Below are 20,062 nucleotides of genomic sequence, written 5' to 3' on the forward strand. Positions count from 1 at the left end.
CATGGATAATATCATTTTCAACAAAGACAAATTGATTACTTCTACACTTTATTTTATTTTTTACCAGCTATATACTTCACATGTTAATCATGTTTTTTGATAGTGACGGACCAATCAAAAGATGAATGGATTTATGGGAGACGAATTTAATATTCAAACGATTCATCGTAGGGCAGATCAAACACGAAAAACACAGTACTATCTTTTGGTTCTCCGCCACAGCTTGCTTGAATAATTAATACATATACAGTAACCTCTTATGTTGCCTTGTATTTAAAATACAAATTATATATATATATATATATATATAGAGAGAGAGAGAGAGAGAGTAATTCTTCGCATGTTAATCGTGTCTTCGATAAGGCGAAGAGCATGCATGGAGACAGAATACCAAACAATCAAACCCTAAACCAATTATTTTTTTAAACTCCGCACATTTTGGCATGTGCTTGTTTAAACTCATCATTTCATCACTTTGATATTCTAAGTTTTTCCTCCATGTTAGTGTGTTTTGGAACTGCAAATTTGAAGCATTGATTTTACATCCACACTCTGTGTTTATTGAATTTTACATATAAGAGTTTGAATTGTCAAACTTCCACAACCATTTAACATCCACACTAAGTTAGACATAAAGAATTCAAAAGATTACAAAATTCAAACAATATATTGTGCTCCTAAGAAAAGAAAGTCCATCTCCAATTAAATTAACCGCATCTTCCCATTTCAACAAAATATATATATATATATATATATATATATATATATATACACCCATTTATTTTATATTTTCTGAATTAAAAATATCATAAAAATTAAGTCCTTCATTGGAGCATTAATTACCCATCCAAATTATATCATACCAAAATTTAATAAACACCCCTTTCCTACCTTAACAACTTCCTAAATAAACCAATCCTTTACCTTCACCAATTAAACAAATATCCTTCCACTATAAAGAAGAGAGTTGGATCAAATTATCATTTCAAATTAGGGTTATGTTGTTATAAAACACAGGAAAACAAAAAAAAAAGTTTGAATTGTGTTTTCAACAAATTAATTTTCACAAATCTATTTACATAAGAAGATACTTCTTATGTAGAATAACATACTTAGCTAGTTTGAAAAGACAATTAATATAAATTCTTTTTAAACATGAGTATAGTCTTAAAACTTGTTAAGTTTTTAGAAACCGTTTAAAGCATTTTAAGAAAGATATAAGGTGTAGGATAAATCATAAAAACATAAGAGTTTTATACTTAATTCATCTGTAATTCAAGACTATATCCAATCAAAGGTTTCAATAATAGTAACAGATAAGAGACTTGTACTTGTATTATTTTACTATCAAGTCTTCAGGTTTAACACAAGTTTTCTTTAACTTGTTTCTCCAAGCAATCACCCCAAGTATTATTTGCAGACACGCCTTTCTAGCTAGACTCACACCCAAGTCTTCTTTGAAACAAAACTTGTTGGATTTCTATCGTTTTCACTTAGAAAAGTTTTAATGGTAAGATTCATTAACTACTTTATCTTAGCTCAAGAGGAATGTTAATGTATAAGCATAGTTGAAGTCTAAAACTTTTTAAACTAAGAGAGTTTACAACGAAAGCTCATATAAAGATAACTAAAGTTCAAGTTCAAGGTCAACAAAAGATAATCCAATTAGTAAAAATTAAACTCATATATTTTATAAGAAGGTAAATTCAAATCTCGTTACTAATATGAAGATTTTATTTATGGATGATTTATGAGTACTTCTATAAACACTTTTTAAACCTTGAGTCATATCCTAGTCTTGATTTATATAAGTGAGATGAACCATATTAGATAATATGATTTCCTTTTTTAGAGATAAAGTCTTTATTGCTTGTATGACTTTACATTACTTTATTATAAGAAATCATTTGAGTGATGGGAAATTTAATCCATTTATGAAAACTACAAATGGAACAAACAATTGGTTGCATTGATCCCAACTAGATTGCCTAACAACCAAAAGCCCGAACACCAAAGCCTGATATCATAAATAGATTAAAAACAAGGAACAAGACAAGAAAGCTTGGGAGAACATGAAGCCTAACCCAAAGCAAACAAAACATAGGTATGACATCAATATGTATCATTCAAACACATAATTAGCTTATCTAGAAGGAGCTTTTCACAATAGAACTTCTAGATAAGCTGTTATTCTAAAAGTCCTTCTAGATAAATTTATTCAAACCGGCCTTAATTAAGCAAAAAGCAAAATACATCATCCGTAAAATAGCCCCCCAGGTTGCTTTGTGCAATCACTAACTTTGTAAGTATAATATTAATTTAATAATGTTATAGGATATCAAATTCATGTTAATGGGTCTAATTTAGTTGGTTAAATATAAGATGTGTGATATTATAAACTTTTTGATATTATCTTTAATTTCTACAAATAAAAAATAAAATATTGAATCCATAACTTGATTATGAGATCATGTAAGATAAAATCAAACTACTACAATTACAAATCTTAACATGTATGTGAAGACATCCCACAAGAATATAAATATCATATATATATATATATATATATATTGTCGCAATCTATCCTTCGACGGGAGGACAAGGGCAAAATAGATAAGTCAAAGCATTCGTCTCCAAGGGAGAAAACGAGCGGAGTTGACACCAACGTTTATTCGAGGAAAACTTTAGAAAAACAAAACGAGGTATGCGAATTTTGAAAATAAGGTTTGAGAGTTGTTTACGCATGGAGAATGTATTAGCACCCAACGCACTCGTCACAAGGGACGACAACCTTTAATCGAGTGTGTAAAAATGTGACTTCAATATTATTTATTTTCCCTTTTTTATTTTTTTGGGATTGGCAAGGATGTTGTCCTTGCTCCTACGTATTCTTAGGTGCGATGAGGAATTTTGACCTACGTAGTTCTTTAAGTCTGAATGTTTATGTGTTAAATTGATTTTTATGTTTTTGAAATATTCCTTTTAATTGCGAACAAAAAGTCGTTTAAGGCGTCAGATCTTGAAACGTTGTTTTAAATTTTGAAAAGCGGAGAGAATCGTTAAGGCGTTGGACCTTGAAATGATCTTTTAAATTTGAAAAGCGAAGAGAATTGTTAAGGCATTAGACCTCGAAACGATCTCAAGTGATATTTGATAAAAAGAAGTTAGTTATGGGTTGGTTTTATCTTGATTTTGTTTATTAACTTTCAGTCTCTTTAAAGACAACTTTACGACACTAGTGATCATTTAAGATTGAACTTTACAAAGAAAAACGAGATCACCAATAACAAATGGAGAAGATGGATGTGCACATAATAACAAGGGGGACCCCTAAGAGTACATAGATCACATTCAAATTTTAAAAACAAAATTAACCGACGGTCGCATGAAGAACACAGAACAAGAAAATGACGTAGGGAATGATTGTGGTTGCGATTCGGTTGTGCTTTGGCTTCGTTTCCTCTTCTTTCTTCTTCTTTTTTCTCTCTTCTCTTAATTCCCTCACCTTCTGAACCTTGGCACTTGGGGCAAAGGCAGTTTGCCCAGGCGAGTTGGTTCCTTCACCCTAAAGCAATTTGGGGGCCCAGGCGAGCCAGAGGCTAGCTTGGACGAGCTAGGGTATAGGAAACTCAATGAAAAGACTCTTTTGCCCCTCTTTTTTGGTATTTTTCACATTTCTGATCAAAACATTGAATGGTTCCTTGCTTTGCATTGTAATTGACGTTCAACACCGTAAGTTGATCAACAAAGATCAAAAAATTAACGAACGATAGTCCCCAAACGAAATTAGGGTATGACATATATAAAAGAGAAAGGACGATATATCTTTAAAAAAAGGAAATATTAAGTTACTTTAAAGTGTTACTTTTGATCCTTAATTATCTTTTATTTTCTTGTAATATAACGGTTAAAAGTGAATTACTCAGCATCCTTCCTTATATATATGTGTATGTGTTAGCTTTAATTATATATCATCAATTACAAAGCATTCAATGATAAATGAAATAGACTTTCAAATTCAATGATAAAAACCAAAAAGATCAAATTAATTACGAAGCATTCTGTAACATAAAAACAAACAAAGAAATAAGGATCACTACAATAGAAAGTTTGACGCACGCTAGCACATGCATGCACCATAACTAGGCTTTAAAATCACATATTTATCACAACCACCAACCATAATTATCACACCACGATCATATACTCTTATTGTTATCCTTTCGACTTCTAAAGTTTCCCGTTGGCAGACATTTGAGATTTACGAAATCGCCTCTGTTTGGATAGTCGTTCCGCAAACCTGATGAAACAAAATTAATTAGTTAAGCGTGAAACTGTGACTTAAAATAAGGCACATTAAAATAATCATAAAAAATTTAATCGTTAACAATGTTCCCATGCAATGGGTATGAATTTTGTACGGGTAGAAATTAACTTGTTAGTATAAATATTATTAATCCTATATCTCATTATAATTGTTGTCTAAAAAAATAATTTTGTAAAAATAACTGTTATTTTAGTTTTTTAATATAATATTAATTACTTTTTTATTTATATTCCTTATAATATTAATGATAAACAATAAATATTATAAATAAATTAATAATGATATAAAATTAATTTTATAAAATTATTATTTATTTATTATTATTATTTAGTCTATGTAAAATAACATAATCTTTAATTATTTTAGGACGGAAGGAGTATAAAAGTAATTTTATCTTCATAATATGAGTATGATGACTCAATTATATATATATATGGGATTTTAATATACCTCTTCAAGGCTTCTTCGTTTGTTTCATGAGAGTTAACTGGTTCGTGAACACCAGTCTGCAAGCTAAGTTAATCTTTTAAACTGGTTTCTTTAACAATGATTCCCCAACTTTGACGAGATCATTCAAATTCTTCTCCGTGGCCAAGTCTATCGAAGGCATGTCCCCAGTTAATGTATCGTCCTACAAGAAAATTTCACTTATTATTAATAATTCTATCTTTTAATTTAAATACGAGATCCACCAAATTAAAATAAACGAATTTCAGCCAGTCAATCATACAGAGAGTATTCTATCGTATCGGAAGAATGTCAGATAGAATGTTGATGACATTCATCTTCATATCAATTATTTACACACAAAAAAATATAGATATGAAATGAGAACCTGGATAGGGAGATAGTTATTTTCTGAATTGAGAGCTTGAAAAGGGAGGAGATGTGAGAGTCAACCATGTCAGAACTTGCATGATTAAAGGCATCAAGTAAAGGGGTGCCACCATTGGTTGTGGTTACCCAACTAAAGATGCCCCATTGAGCTGCCTCATCAGCACTGTATTTCATTTCCTTTTGCTGAGAACCTGTTCCAACGATATCACCAAAAATCGATCGTATTGAATTGGCTTCACATTTAAGTTACCACATTGCCCTTCATGGCTAATTCGATTCGTCACTTCCGCCATGTCTACCAAAGCCTGGAAGGCCAAATTATATGATCAATTAATTAAATAGCTTAAGCTATCTAGTTAATTAATTAATTTGTTAAAACTATATATCTAGGTTATTTTAATTAATTGCAGCAAAGCACCCATACTTCAATTTGTTTGTTTCACGTGTATCCGATACCAATATACATCCTTGGATGTTTAACCAATACGTATCCATATTAAAGGGTCCAAGTCTTTAAAAAAATTATGAAAATCTAATACAACTATATGAGACATAGAAGCATGTATAATATAGAAACACAATTTTTTATTTTTTTTTATGAACCAAAAATGATAATCGTCGTCCTCTTTGTAGAAAATATCTTCCATATATCCACAAAGTGATGATGGGAAATGACTTCATTTAGGAATGGTTAAGATTGTTTTAATTAGTTTTAATTTATTCATTTGAATTAAATAATTGAAATTCACTCACTATTTGAATTATTATAGTATAGGTCAATTGTGTACCGGATTATTTGCAGCGACGCCACCGTCTATAAGGTCGAATTATTTGCTGACACCGTGGTGGGTTTTGGTTTCAAAGGAATGAGCTGGATGATATGTTGGAGCTGCCGAAGTTGAAATGCATATATCCGACAACGATGCATTCAAATAGGGTTTCTTCTTCAGCTGTGCATGATATCACATCATGAAAGAATATTAATTTCATGTAAAAGAAAAAGACAAACCCACATATTATGTGATAGTATATATACTTTGATTTTCTCTTAGAATACATATATTATTAGAATCTTGTTGTTTATGAATTTTCAGCAGATTCTAAATACAAATCTGAAGGAAAAAATAAACTTAATGTGAATTTTTCTGCAATATTGATTTTCATATAATATTATCATGGATATGATTTTTTTTTTGCACAACAAATAAGTGTGATCATTATCTTAATTAAACTCTTAAACTGTGTGTGTATATATATATATATATATATATATATATATCAACCATACAAAATAAATATGCAGAGTAATTAATTTTTATTGCTGTTAAGTTATTTTCCTTGAAACATGCATGGATAAGATCGTTTTCAACAAGAGCTAGTTATTGAGTACTTCGACACTTACATTATTTTAATCAGTTTTCACATGTTAATCGTGTTTTCTGGATAGGGACGGACAAATCACAAATCAAGAGTCAAGACATATATCTGTTTTGTGGGAGACGAAATTAATCTTCAAACAAAAAAAATTGAAAGACATTTAGTTAATACTTATCATAAAAAAGAAAAGGCTTATATAATTGAAAGACATTATTATTATTATTATTATTATTATTATTATTATTATTATTATTATTATTATTATTATTATTATTATTATTATTATTATTATCAAAACCAAATACAAAATATCCATCAATCAATTTTATTAAGGATTAATTTTTATTAAGAAAATTGACTAACCAATTTTAATAAGATTTGTTTAACTAATTATATTTTTTTCGTCCACAAAACTTAAATCTAATATCTTATTTAAAAAAAATTGAATCCAATATTACTTAAATAAACGCATAATTGATGGATACTATAGTATTATAGATAGTATTATAGAGGGATTTAAAATTATTTTTCATTTTCTTCAAGACACTCATCTAAGTCCATTTACAGAAAACAAGATGAAAAATTAACACCGTCTCCTATAGGCCCCCGAAATCGCACACAACAAGTAAAAATCGGTATTTTTCATTTCACACACACGATGATAAAAGAATTAAATTGTTATTCAACTTATGGTAGCTAAAACAGTGACTTTATTGTTTCCAACAACACAGATGAATGATTAATTTTAAATAGATACAGCAACCCTTTGTGTTGTCTTGTTTATACACTACATACTAGGAAGATCGATGTGCAGAGTAATATTCTTTCTTCACAAGGTAATCGTGTCTTCGTTAATTAAGATGTAGGCCATTCTATAGGAGATGCATGGTGAGCAGACAGCATATCAAACAAACAGACCTACATGTATAGTAGGTAGGGGGCCAATTTATTTTAATTCTATTTTTAATACATATACATATACATATATATATATATATATATATATATATATATATATATATATAATTTATTGTTTATCCTTCAATATCATCATATTTATTCCCTTAATATCTTTAAATCAAATTTAAATTATTCATTTTTCATACCCAATATTCAACCGTACGTGTTTAGATATTGTTATCATTATCTTAATTTGTTCAAGGGTTGCATACCTTTAGGATCAAGTTTGGGTATTGAGCTCTTTTGCATTTCATGGCATATGTGTTAGGAGGAGTGTATGACAAAGGAATATGTACCTACAGACTTGAATTTGATCACTTGCACCTCACTCTACCTCTAATGTGACAAAATTATCTTCGATCGAATACAAGTAGGATGTTCGTGGCTTGATTTAATTTAGTTATTCATAAAAAAAAAATCATTTAAATCATACTTATAAAACATATTATTTCACTTTGGTTTTCATTTAAAATAAATTTTAAACCAAATCAAACCAATATTCTGTGGTTTGGTTCGATTTGATTTTTTTATTTTTATTAAAATATTATTTCAATAAATTTTATATACTTTTTTTCATCTTTTAAATTAAATTATATTAAAAATTGATAATAATAATTTGTGAAATTTAATATGTTAAACCTTCTAAAATAAAAATTTGTCAAATTTTCATCCACTTTAAATCAAATATATCTTTAAAAAATCATCTAAAAATAAAATGTTATATATTTTATAAATTTCATATACATAAGACCATAAAATACTGTAAAATTCAAGTAATATACTCATAAAACATATAACACTAAAACAATATAAATGTTAATATAAGTGTTGTGACTTGGTTCGATTTCAAAAACACAAACCGCAAATTAAATCAAATGGATCGATTTAAAAAAAATCCAAACAAATCCAAAAAAAAATTAGTTTAATTTGATTTTTAATTTTTTAATAATTTTTTTTTCATTTTGGATGTGTTTTGATTTGAACACCCCTAAATACAAGTTTGCCGATATTGAATCTATTTTTACACCAAATAAGTCAGAAGGAGACAATTAGGTAGTGGCATCGTACTTTCATACATAAATGTTTACAAGATTTTTGCATATAATTAAGAATTTGCTTACAAATAGTAAGAAAGCTACAATTTTTCCAATACAACAAAGTTATGCTTAAATAATACTATCTTCATTCTTTTTTAACAAACAGATTATAGTGTATTTTATATTATAACTTGTTTCTTATAAAAAGAAACAAATGTAGTAGAAAAATTAACAAATACATACATAAAAAATATTTTAAAAATTAAAATGTATTTACTGTATTTACATAAATAATTTGGTTAGTTTAATAAAAAAAACAAAGTATGAAATGTTTTTCCCTTAGGTCAGTCTGTTTAAACAACTTTTATTGGGCTTTTTGGTATTGAGAAAAACTTTAAAGTTACAATTAAAAAACACAAAGTTAAATTTGATAAATAATCTTATTTTTTTAACTTAAGTTACTTTTAAATTTTAAATAATTTTATAAAAATTTATAAAAGCTCCGGTTGATCTTTCAAGTTACAAAGAATGGCCTTCAAACCATTTAATCCAAACTTTATTTCTATTAATTCTACCTTTCAACCAAAAAAATAATTATCAAAATTATAGCCTAACTATCATAACTAGGTATGCAAGTGAGAACAATTTAATTAATGAAAAATTTGTGTTCCAGTTTTACATTTGTAAAATTATCTTGGGCCAACAACAATCATACACTGTGAGCGAAATTAATCTCTGATCTAATAAGTTAAGAACACTCGTAATCTTTAACTAAAAAAAACTAGATATGAAAATGAAAGTAAAGAAGCTCTAACTCAAATTTCAAGTGAAAAAGACTGATTATTACAACTTTCTAATTAATCCATATTGAATATTACAGTGGGTTCTCACAAAACTTTCTAGTCCATGCATGTGGAATTTTATAATGCGTACTCACCTCATTAGATTCCTATATTTGTGCGTTACCTTAACAAAAAATCAAGCAAAAACAAAATTGGAAGAGTAAATTGTGTTTGGTTCAATCTATTATGAAAATGTATTTATTTGTTTTTCACTACTAAAAAAAGGTAGTTTTTACGACACCAATTTAAGGACGGTTGTTTAAAAGCCGACATCCTTTGTGTATAGGTGGCAATTTTGTAAATATATTTAGCATTTTAAAAATAAAATCTTAAAATGACGACGAATTTTCAGAAAAATCATAATAATTGAGAGTGAGTACAAGGCGCGTGTTCTCCTAACCAGGTAACTCAATCAACACAAACTTCTTCTCATGTCTCTTTCTCCCTCTCCCTCTCCGTCTTTCTTCCACACACATCACACATCTTATAGTGTTGCTTGGTGTTAATGACTCTTAGATCTAAGTATCTAGAGATCAGATCTTTTGATTTTATTTTTTAAAATGAACAATTCCAAACATGCACTAATATTGTTTATTGAAACTTAACATAAATAGAGTGTGTTTCATAGAAGAAGTCAACCAAACATTTCAATTGCAAGTCAAACCTTGGAGACTGCATATATGCATTACCAAACTCATTTGTTTTGATTCAATTAATTCTTTGTACCTCATCATTCTCTACCACGTGGTAATTACTGAATGGTCTAAGATTATCACTTTTCTATATTTTCGACCAATCTCTACATGTCATATTCCTCCCGTGTCTTCAATTTTTAAGAAAGAATTAATAAAATTCAACTATTATAATGTGAAAATTGACTAAGAATATAAGCACATAATGATCCCAGACCATTTAATAATTCCTTCATGTCACCCTTCATCATTGCTGGAAAATTGACAAATCATCATAATTAATTATACATCATTAATTGATGGGCACACAATGACAATTACTATTTGTAGCGATCTTCCTATAGGTCCAATGCTTCTAGACTTGATGGGATTTAAAAAGCGAAAAATGCTGGTAGATTAGAGAAGCCTTGAGAATCTAAAAACAAAACAAAAAAAGATATTATTTCTTAAAACAATAAATAAGTAAATTCTTAGAGTTTGATTCATTAAATTATTTATATAAAATATTTTATACTGTAAACTACGTATATTTTTTTAACCAATTATTAAGAAACTTCACAATTTTATTATCATACATAAAAATTCATAATTAAATAATAATATGTAAAATCTTTATATTGTTAATGCCTTTTGACTAAATCGAAATTCTAGTTGATTTTGAAAAAATAAAATAAAAACAAATATTTATAGAAATAAAACATATAAATACATTATATTGTCTTGTTAAATAGTAATTAATAATTATTGAATATTCTAACACTAAAATATTGTTAATTAGTAATCATTGAATATTCTACCAATAAGTTTTTCATCAAAGTGATATTAGACTTAATCTCTTTAAATAAAGTTTTAGATTCGAGTCTAGTGAATAAAAATACATGAATAGAAGGAAATAATCTAATCAAAGGTGGCCAGTCGGGTTAGATATTTCATATAAATAAACAAAAAAATCATTGAATATTCTAACACTAACAAAAATATATTAGTCTAGTTAAAAAAATAAATAGCAAATTACACTCGCACACCCTGTGTTTTTTCCAAATTATACCCGATACCGTCATTTTTTGCACTTTACAAAAAATCTCTTAATTATTTAGCTCACATTATACCCAGACCCCTTTCCTCCTAAACACCATTTAATAATTTAATAGAAAGTATGTACATGTTGATCATATAACTTTTAATGAAAAATCATGTCTAAAATACTTTCATCTTCTTCCTCTTAACTCCATAAAAGACATAACACCATTTTCAATCTGAAAATATTTTAACACTCTTCCTTCTTTTTTATTTTTTCTCTAATTGGACGTGAATCCACCTTTTTGTTGGATGTGAATCCACCTTTTTGGTACGCATGTGTTAACATCCTTCCTTCCTTCTTCTTCTTCTTTTTTTTAGTTTATTTTTTTTGGTGCGTGTTAGATCGTTTGGTTGCTGTGTTTTTGTTGGACGTGTTCCCAGCAATGTCAGTTGATTGAATATGATCCTCTGCTTCAAATTTTAGTTTTGCTTCTACATTTGTGTTTTTAACTCCTTTCTTGAAAATTTATTTTTGATGGTTAGGTGTTTGATATAATGTCTCAATCAAGAGTTGCGTCTTCTTCAAGTGTTAACAACAACGAAATAAAATTCAAGTATTAAAGGAAAAATTGTTATTGCTTTAAGAAAAGTCCATTCATACAGTCAATTATTAATTTGTTATTGAGTATTTAATAAATATTTTAGGGCAATTTCATATGCTCATATATTTTAATTGACGTTAGTTAACGATGTTAACAGAAGGGGGGTAAAAGTAATGTAAAAAAATTGAGGGGTATCAGGCGCAACTTGAGAAAAATATAGGGGGTGCGAGTGTGACAAAGATGTTATAAAAATTTTGTCTGCTCACACATTTCAATTAACGTTAGTTAATGATGTTAACAAAAGGGGGGGGGGGTAAAAGTAATGTAAAAAAAAGATATAAGATGCAATTTGAGAAAAACAAAAGGGGTGCAAGTGTAATTTACTCAAAACAAAAGAAGCAAAGGGAGCTACTATTAGCCCTAACCTACTTTGCTATTGGCCCCAACCTCCTCGTGAAAAAGTCTATTTTCCCCTTCCGCTTCTTCCTTCCTCTTCCCCTATCTTCTCACCTACTCCCTCTATCCCCAACTTCTTCTCACCCAATCCCTAACCAAATCTAGAATCGCAGCTCCACCTTCCCCACATCATAGTCACACAACCATCATCACTACTGGCCACCTCTGCATTGCACCACCACCTTATCCCATCTCCTCCATGCACAGTCCCCACCATAACTATCGCACAGAGCTCGTGCACGCGCGTGACCTCCACCTTCAAGGCTCCGCACACACAATCCCTCTCCACCATCGTTATGCCACCACACACGACATCTCCTACGTGCACTCGACCTCCACCTTTAAGGCTCTGCATGCGCAACTCCTCTCCACCATCATTGTGTCACCGCGCACTCATCTGCCATAATGAAATCGCATTTTTGTATGGATATTTGGGCACACAAAATTGTGTTTCCATTGGATTAAGTGGAGGTGAAAAAATATATACAGTGAAAAAAATGATTCCATTGTACATTGTCAAAAAAATTGTGTTTTTGTTGTATATATTTTTTACCCCCACTTAATCCAACAAAAACACAATTCCATTGAAAAATGCATAACGAGATTCTGCTTCTGTTGTAGTTTTTTTTGCACCTCTTTTACACAATAAAATCATTCTCCCATTGTGTAATTTTTTTTGCACCCCAACTAATACAGGGGAAGTATGATTCCACAATACAATGTGGAGAAGGGTATTTTTGGAAATTAAAAATATTGGTGGGCGAATAGCAATGCAGTCGGGGCCAATAGTAATCCCAAAAGCAAAATATATTAGTCGGCCGTTTTTGTGTATAGGCCCGAAACACGGTAGGAAGCCATTTTTATTCTCATCATGATGGTTTCTACTTTCTTGGCCGAAACGTCAACCTTTGCGACGTCGTATTTAAGCGTCTCTGGAAAACCATAAGCGAAGCAAGCAATCATTTCTTCGTTTCTTTTCGTGAAACAAAAGAAAACAAAAGATTAGGTTTTGTGATGTCGGGCATGGAGAGGCTTCAGAGGATGTTCGCGGGTGCAGGTGGAGCGCTGGGCCATCCCCCACCGGATTCCCCCACCCTCGATTCCTCCGAGCAGGTCTACATCTCCTCCCTCGCCCTTCTCAAAATGCTCAAACACGGTACGCTATTAGAATTCTTCTTTTCTCTTCTCGATCCCTTCACTGGTCCACTTTTCCTTTGTTTTTGTTTTTGTCTGATAATTTTCAAAACCCTAATTTCTGTGTAGGAAGAGCTGGGGTACCCATGGAAGTGATGGGTCTGATGTTGGGGGAGTTCGTGGATGAGTACACCGTTCGCGTTGTGGATGTGTTTGCGATGCCTCAGAGTGGGACCGGTGTTAGCGTTGAAGCTGTTGATCATGTTTTTCAGACTAATATGCTTGATATGTTGAAGCAAACTGGAAGGTGTTTTTTTGTGTTTGTTTTGTTGTTAGTTAAAGTTTTCTTATTTTTTTTTTTAGTGAAGGAGGGTTTTTTTGTTACTTGATTTGTACACTTTTTATTTTTTTGATTGTCAAATGTTAGAATAGATTGTCAGAATGTTAGTTTTTGTTAGCAGAGGTGATCGAACTGCGGCCTTTCCCCTCTTCCGTTCTCTCCCTTAACCATCCAACTCATCTTATATCTCCGATTTGTACACGCGTGGTTTTGTTTTGTGTTGTCTGATGGTTGAAACGTTGGCATTTTGTTGTTGCAGGCCGGAGATGGTTGTGGGGTGGTATCACTCGCATCCTGGATTTGGGTGTTGGCTTTCTGGAGTGGACATTAATACGCAACAGGTTTTTGGCCGCTTCTTTGGTCTCTTAGTTTCATTGTGGCAGCATGTGTTTGTATCATTTTGAACTGTTTTTGTGTTTGAAAATTGAAACTAAGTGAGCAATTCCTTGATGATGAGTGTAAAATTTGTTGCCTTTCTTTAAATGAGTTTAATAGAGCTGTAGGCATAATGTGATCCATGTAGCTGACCACACTTAGTGGGATAAGGCTTTGTTGTTGTTTTTTAAACAAAAATTGAGGTACATGCTAAATGTGAGACATCCTAGGTTTTAAATTGTGATTGCGTTGCAGTTTTGTTGCGATCCTTAATATTGAGGGATTTGTAAACAATGTGGCCACATTTGCGGTCACATTGTGGTTGTAGACACCCCCGAAACCTTGACATTAGGGATGGAAACTCAAGAAGTAATACTGCTTGAATCATTAAATTGTACTTCACCATTTACTATTGAATATTGATAAAAGAAAATTTGAGTACTTTCATTCTTGTGATGTTAGTAGCTACGATAGGATTAAGAAATGTTGGTAGAATACACTTATCTAAATTTCAAAGCTTAATTTTTATAATTTACAAATCAATGGGACAATTGGTGGCTAAAACTCACTGTAGATTGAGAAAAGTTAGATGTGGAATTTAGTGAAGTGAGCTATGACAAACCCTTATTCCAATAGGGGTGTTGGTTTTAGAAAATTGTATATAATATGTATGTACTTTTATCTGATGCAGAGTTTTGAGGCTTTAAATCAACGGGCAGTGGCTGTGGTGGTGGACCCCATTCAGAGTGTGAAAGGCAAAGTGGTAATTGATGCTTTCCGGCTGATTAATCCACAAACTATGATGCTAGGTCAGGAACCACGACAGACAACTTCCAACCTGGGCCATCTAAACAAGCCATCTATCCAAGTGAGTGTTCTGATATTCCATTCAAAAGCATGGCTGCTACTCTGTTTTCTTTGACTTTTGTCAGTTACTTATGTTGTCTTTGTAACTTCCATTTTAGGCTCTGATCCATGGCTTGAATAGACATTATTACTCCATAGCAATTAATTACAGAAAGAATGAACTTGAAGAGAAGATGTTGCTTAACCTTCACAAAAAGAAGTGGACTGATGGTTTGACACTCAGGCATTTTGATTCACATTCTAAAACTAATGAACAGACTGTTCAGGTAAGTTGAGATTTTTCAATGTAAATGACTCAAACTTTTAATTTCTGTTTTCTTCTCCCCACTTCAACTTGTTTTTAAACTTTTTCTTTGTCAAATTTATTGTATATATGAGATGAGACTTGCATAAATAATACAAGGCAAAGTGCAATTTAAATGTTACTGCACACATTCCTGACTTTTTGCACAGCAACAATTAATGATTGATATGGTACTCAATTGGAGATTCTGCTGTCTTGGTTTAGTAAATTTCAGAAACATACTATAATTGGTTTTTTTCTTGTTACTTTCTGTCATTTTCTTGTCTCAGTCAACTTTTCCCTCCCTCCTAAAGAGATTTAAAGTGAAATGGTTTTCACTAATTATTGTTATAAACATACATGATATTTGTAGAAGACATTTACAAACATAAGAATAAAAAATTAGTTCAACAGAATGAGTTGTGGAAAGGGAATGAGTGGCACCATCAGTCATGTAGAAACATTAGATTATGATAGAAGGGAATGAGTTGTGGACATGAGTGTAGTTGTGGGCCTGGCATCACTCATGGAGGATTTGTACATAATGTTGCTAATATAATGTTGTGAGAGAAAGAATCCTTTAGAAGTGAGAATAATTTCCACACCTAAAATTGACCCTGGATGTTCTAGATCTTCTAGGGAAAACTTAGTGCTTGTTTAAAGTGGTAAAGAAAAGTAGATTATTCTGTGTCAGAAGAATACTGTCAAGTTATTCAAGAAAATTGGTAATCTTTAGATCATTTTGATAAATATGTAGATTTAAGAGTGGAGTTTGTGAAGCCACTAGTCATAACCAAGAAGAAATTTCAAGTTCATGACACCAATGCAATTCTTCTGAGAGAGCAATTCAATGCACTATTTCAGTAGTTTGAGATTGAATGACTGGACTAAAGGTGTTTTGAAAGCCAATGCTAAAGTGTTAAAGGATGTCCTACAAGTCTAGCTTTGTGGTGAGAATATAGTAGTTGTGTGATTCTTTTCTGTCATTAAAACCAAATTGATGCTCATAATATTGTGAAGAGATTGAGGTGGGACAAGAGTCAATATACTTTTTTTTGATTTAGGGTTCTTTAGAGCTAGACAAAGACTCCACTGAGTTTGGAATGGGATACTTAGTGATTGAAGTTAGCTGTTTGGTTGTTTGGCATTAAAAGCTCCATACTCGGCACATAGTTATCGCTATATAGGTGTAGTGGTGCAGAGCAGCCTTGGTCTGCAACAGAGTATAGACACTTAGGCTAGTGTTAATTTGACAGTGTTAGATTAAATATACAATATACTTGGATGACACCTTTTCATAACCTGTATAGATACAGCACATGCTTGGTTGAAATTATTTCCAAGGAAATAGTCACTTATTTTTCCAGATCTATTTAAAAGCAGAATAAGTGTTTCAAAACCAAATCCACAGTTTGGGATTTTTTAGAGAATGAATTGCTTATATTTTGAAGATTTTCTTGTAAAAATGAAAAAAAAAAAATAGCAAGCATTTTTCTTAAATAAGTTGAATGACACAAACTCAGGAGATAATATATATATCTTTTTCTGGTAATGCAGGAGATGCTAAGTTTAGCAGCCAAGTACAACAAGGCAGTGCAGGAGGAAGATGAACTGCCACCAGAAAAACTTGCAATTGCAAATGTGGGGAGGCAAGATGCTAAGAAGCACCTTGAAGAGCATGTTTCCAATTTGATGTCATCAAACATTGTTCAGACTTTGGGAATGATGCTTGACACGGTTGTTTTCTAGAGTTAGCTAGCATCGTCCATTGTATTGTTCCTTACTATAGTTAGCAACATTTCATTAATACTCTTGACATGTTTGTTAACAGAAATTGTTTTATTGTAAGTTTTTGCATTTTGTGTTTTCTTTAAAATGCAGGAGCAAAGCTACATTACATGTTAGAGGATGAAAATCATATTTTAATCTCTCTAAATGTAATGGAGGTCTTCGTGATCGTGCGCCAGTTTTATTTGTTTATTTGGCAGCCGTAGGATTTTACATATAAACTAAGTGTTGATTCAGTTGTAATTGGAATCGCGGAGCAACTAAAACTGCGTGTGAACTTTAGTACTATAATTTACAATATTGGGTGAATTGTTATTCCTGAAATAGTAAGGATCAGTCAAACTGGTTTCTGAAATAAATAAAATAGCAAATTAGTTTCTAAATTTGTAAATTATTAATCCATTCCGTCCCTCTGATAACTGATGTCATCTAGCATTGTTAAGAGTTTTAATGTAGATATGTTTCGCAATTTGGCCTTAGGGGTTACTATGGTAGTATTTTTTTTTCAACGGATAAATCAAATTGTTAATTTGTAGTAATAACAAAGACATTAGATAGGGGGAGATTGGTTATTATTATTGTTTTTATCAATGTTTTGATTATTACTTGTCCTTGTGATGTGACAATTAAATGTTTATCTAGTTCATTATCAGTCATCTACTTTTTAAGTCACACCGTGCATGATCCACACCACATAACAGAAAATAGAAAGACCAAACAATGTGAATCAAATTGCAGGAGGCTGGTCTCTATTGAAGAAAAGACCCAAGCGTTTGATCAAACTCTGAGCCTTATCCCTCACCAAATCATGAAGATGAAACGCTTGACCCTCGCCAAGAGTCTCTTCAACTTCCACCACCACCACCCCAATCCACCCACTCCTACTCAAAGCATTATAGTAAAGCCACCCTCCACCACCGGGTTAACCCGGTTCATCGGGCTCACAAACCGCCACAGCCTGTCCACCACCGCCTCCTCTAACCGAGCCCCAGAAATACGGGTGGACAAGAACCACTCCGAGGATTTCCACTTCAATGTCCTAATCCGGGTCGCCTAGGAGCATAGTTAGTGTTTGCACCAGCACTGTCCCCAGCCAAGAAAACCCTACCAAAGTCTGCATGCTCATTCAACCAAGGCTCTTGTCCATCTTTATTACGGTGTGACGCCACCCACTGTAGTGCAGCCCATGAATCCTCGTACGCCGCCGGAATAGGGAGCTCCGGGGCTAGCCGGTAGTCGACGGAAACGGCGACGACTTTGGCTTCGGCGACAATTGCGGCGACATAGTTGTGGTAGTTTGCGGTGAAGGGGGAGGAGGCGCAGAGGGCGCCTCCGTGGAAGTAGATTAAGAGAGCTCGCGGTGGGTTGTTGCGGCGGGTGGCGGCGGCGGTTTGTGGTGTTGGGAGGAAGAGGCGCTCGGAGAGAGTAGTGGAGTGAGGGTGGAGAGTGATGTCTTTGGATGTAACGTGGGGAGTGGTGGAGGGTGGAACGAAGTCGGTTCCGGTGAAACGTTGGATGCCGCCATCGGTGAATACACGGATGAGACCGGGGAAATCGTGTGCTACTTCTGAGGTGGTTTGTGTCGTTGTCCATAGGGGAGAAAGAGATGATGGAGAGAGATAGATAGCTAACTTTGGATGGTGTTATGTTACCAGAACTGTGGTTTCTTGGTGTCACTAAGGTTTCATCATGCAAAATTTGATAGGTTGAGGATTAATAAAAATAAATAAATTAATCTCTCCGTTTTATAGGGATAAAAAAAAAATATTCTAAGAGAATTAGTATAATAAAAATTAGTATTTATTATGAGATAATTTTATTAAAATATTTTTATTATTTTTCTTAATTTCAATAAATATATTATTAAGTCTTTCAAAACAACATTATTTATTATAAGATAAAATTGGAATAAGTGTTTAAATATTTCATTGAAAATTAAAAAAAATCAATCAATTTGAAATTCTTTTCAAAGAATAAAACTGCAGTTATTTTGAGATGCATGAAGTATATTCTTATATGGTAACATCAAATGAGGGTTAGTCAAATTATATAGTTATTATTTTTTTACTAATAAATATTAATTGTTAATTTTTGTTATTAAAAAAAAATCAATTTTGCAATGTTTTTCTTTTCCCTTCTTTTATAAGAAGTCAACTAACTTTGTATCTCCTTAGAATCATCGTATTGTTTAACATTTTGTGATGGATTTTATAACTATTGAATATAATTAAGATAATTTTTATACGGTATCTTTTATTTTAAAATATAATATATTTGATTAAATTTATTGAATTTTGCAAATTCTTAAAAAGATAATAAAACTAACAAGCCAAAATTTGATCCTCTCCTTATCTTGTTTATTCTAAAAACAAAACAAAAAATGTAGCTTATGATATAATCTAATCTTAATATATATAAATCGTGTTACGTATCAGACAAATCTTTCATCCTAAACTTTCACATTAATTCCATTTATTTTTTTCATTAACATTTTCTCCCTTATAATTATCTCATTTAATACTCTCATCAAATTTTCCTCATAATGGCAATTTATTTGCACAATAAATCTTCCTCTCTTTTGCAATGTTTTATCTTCTGCGTTTTTAATGTGCCTCATTGTTTCTATAACTACATGAATTTGAATTGTGCCTCTATATATGAATAAGGGAATGATAAAAGGTTTCCCCCAAAATAGCTTCCTTCTTCCTTTCATTTAACTCTTCAGTGTGATGTTGAGAACCTAAAGGTATTGTTGGGCTGACACAGGTATTTTCTCTAATCTGCTTTGCTAATATTCTTTTTGTTTTTCCTTCTTGCAACTTTAACCTTTTCTCCAAATGCCAAAGATTTAACATTCGATCTCTTGATATACCATTATGGAAACCTATTTTTTTCTCCAAATGTCTATTTACACATACAATTCTACCTAGCCTGCAACTTCATTATTCTTCCTCCCTGCAGCATTTGACATTTGTGAGAAGTTTTTTTTTTTCTATTTCATTTGTTCGTTCTCTATTTGGTTGATTAAGGGAATTTTAAATTTGATTTTTTCAAGAACATGTAACCATCAATGTACGTTTTATATCTTTTGTGATTGATTGAACTTCAAGTTTCATGACTCTAAT

At 31.6% G+C, this 20,062-nt stretch overlaps 1 protein-coding gene and 2 pseudogenes across 1 annotated transcript; 1 reads left to right on the forward strand and 2 right to left on the reverse strand.

Moving 5' to 3' along the window:
* Positions 1–4,230: 4,230 nt before the first annotated feature.
* Positions 4,231–12,442, reverse strand: LOC114385279 (annotated as a pseudogene).
* Positions 12,443–13,065: 623 nt separating this feature from the next.
* Positions 13,066–17,267, forward strand: LOC114385081 (26S proteasome non-ATPase regulatory subunit 14 homolog). The gene is made up of 6 exons (XM_028345049.1): positions 13,066–13,306; positions 13,414–13,591; positions 13,884–13,965; positions 14,691–14,867; positions 14,965–15,132; positions 16,707–17,267. The coding sequence occupies exons 1-6, from the start codon at positions 13,165–13,167 to the stop codon at positions 16,896–16,898; spliced, it is 939 nt and encodes a 312-aa protein (XP_028200850.1). The 5' UTR covers positions 13,066–13,164; the 3' UTR covers positions 16,899–17,267.
* A 397-nt stretch (positions 17,268–17,664) lies between these two features.
* LOC114385280 lies at positions 17,665–19,117 on the reverse strand (annotated as a pseudogene).
* Between the last annotated feature and the right edge of the window lie 945 nt (positions 19,118–20,062).

Source organism: Glycine soja, chromosome 14 (assembly GCF_004193775.1).
Source record: "Glycine soja cultivar W05 chromosome 14, ASM419377v2, whole genome shotgun sequence".
NCBI lineage: Eukaryota > Viridiplantae > Streptophyta > Magnoliopsida > Fabales > Fabaceae > Glycine > Glycine soja.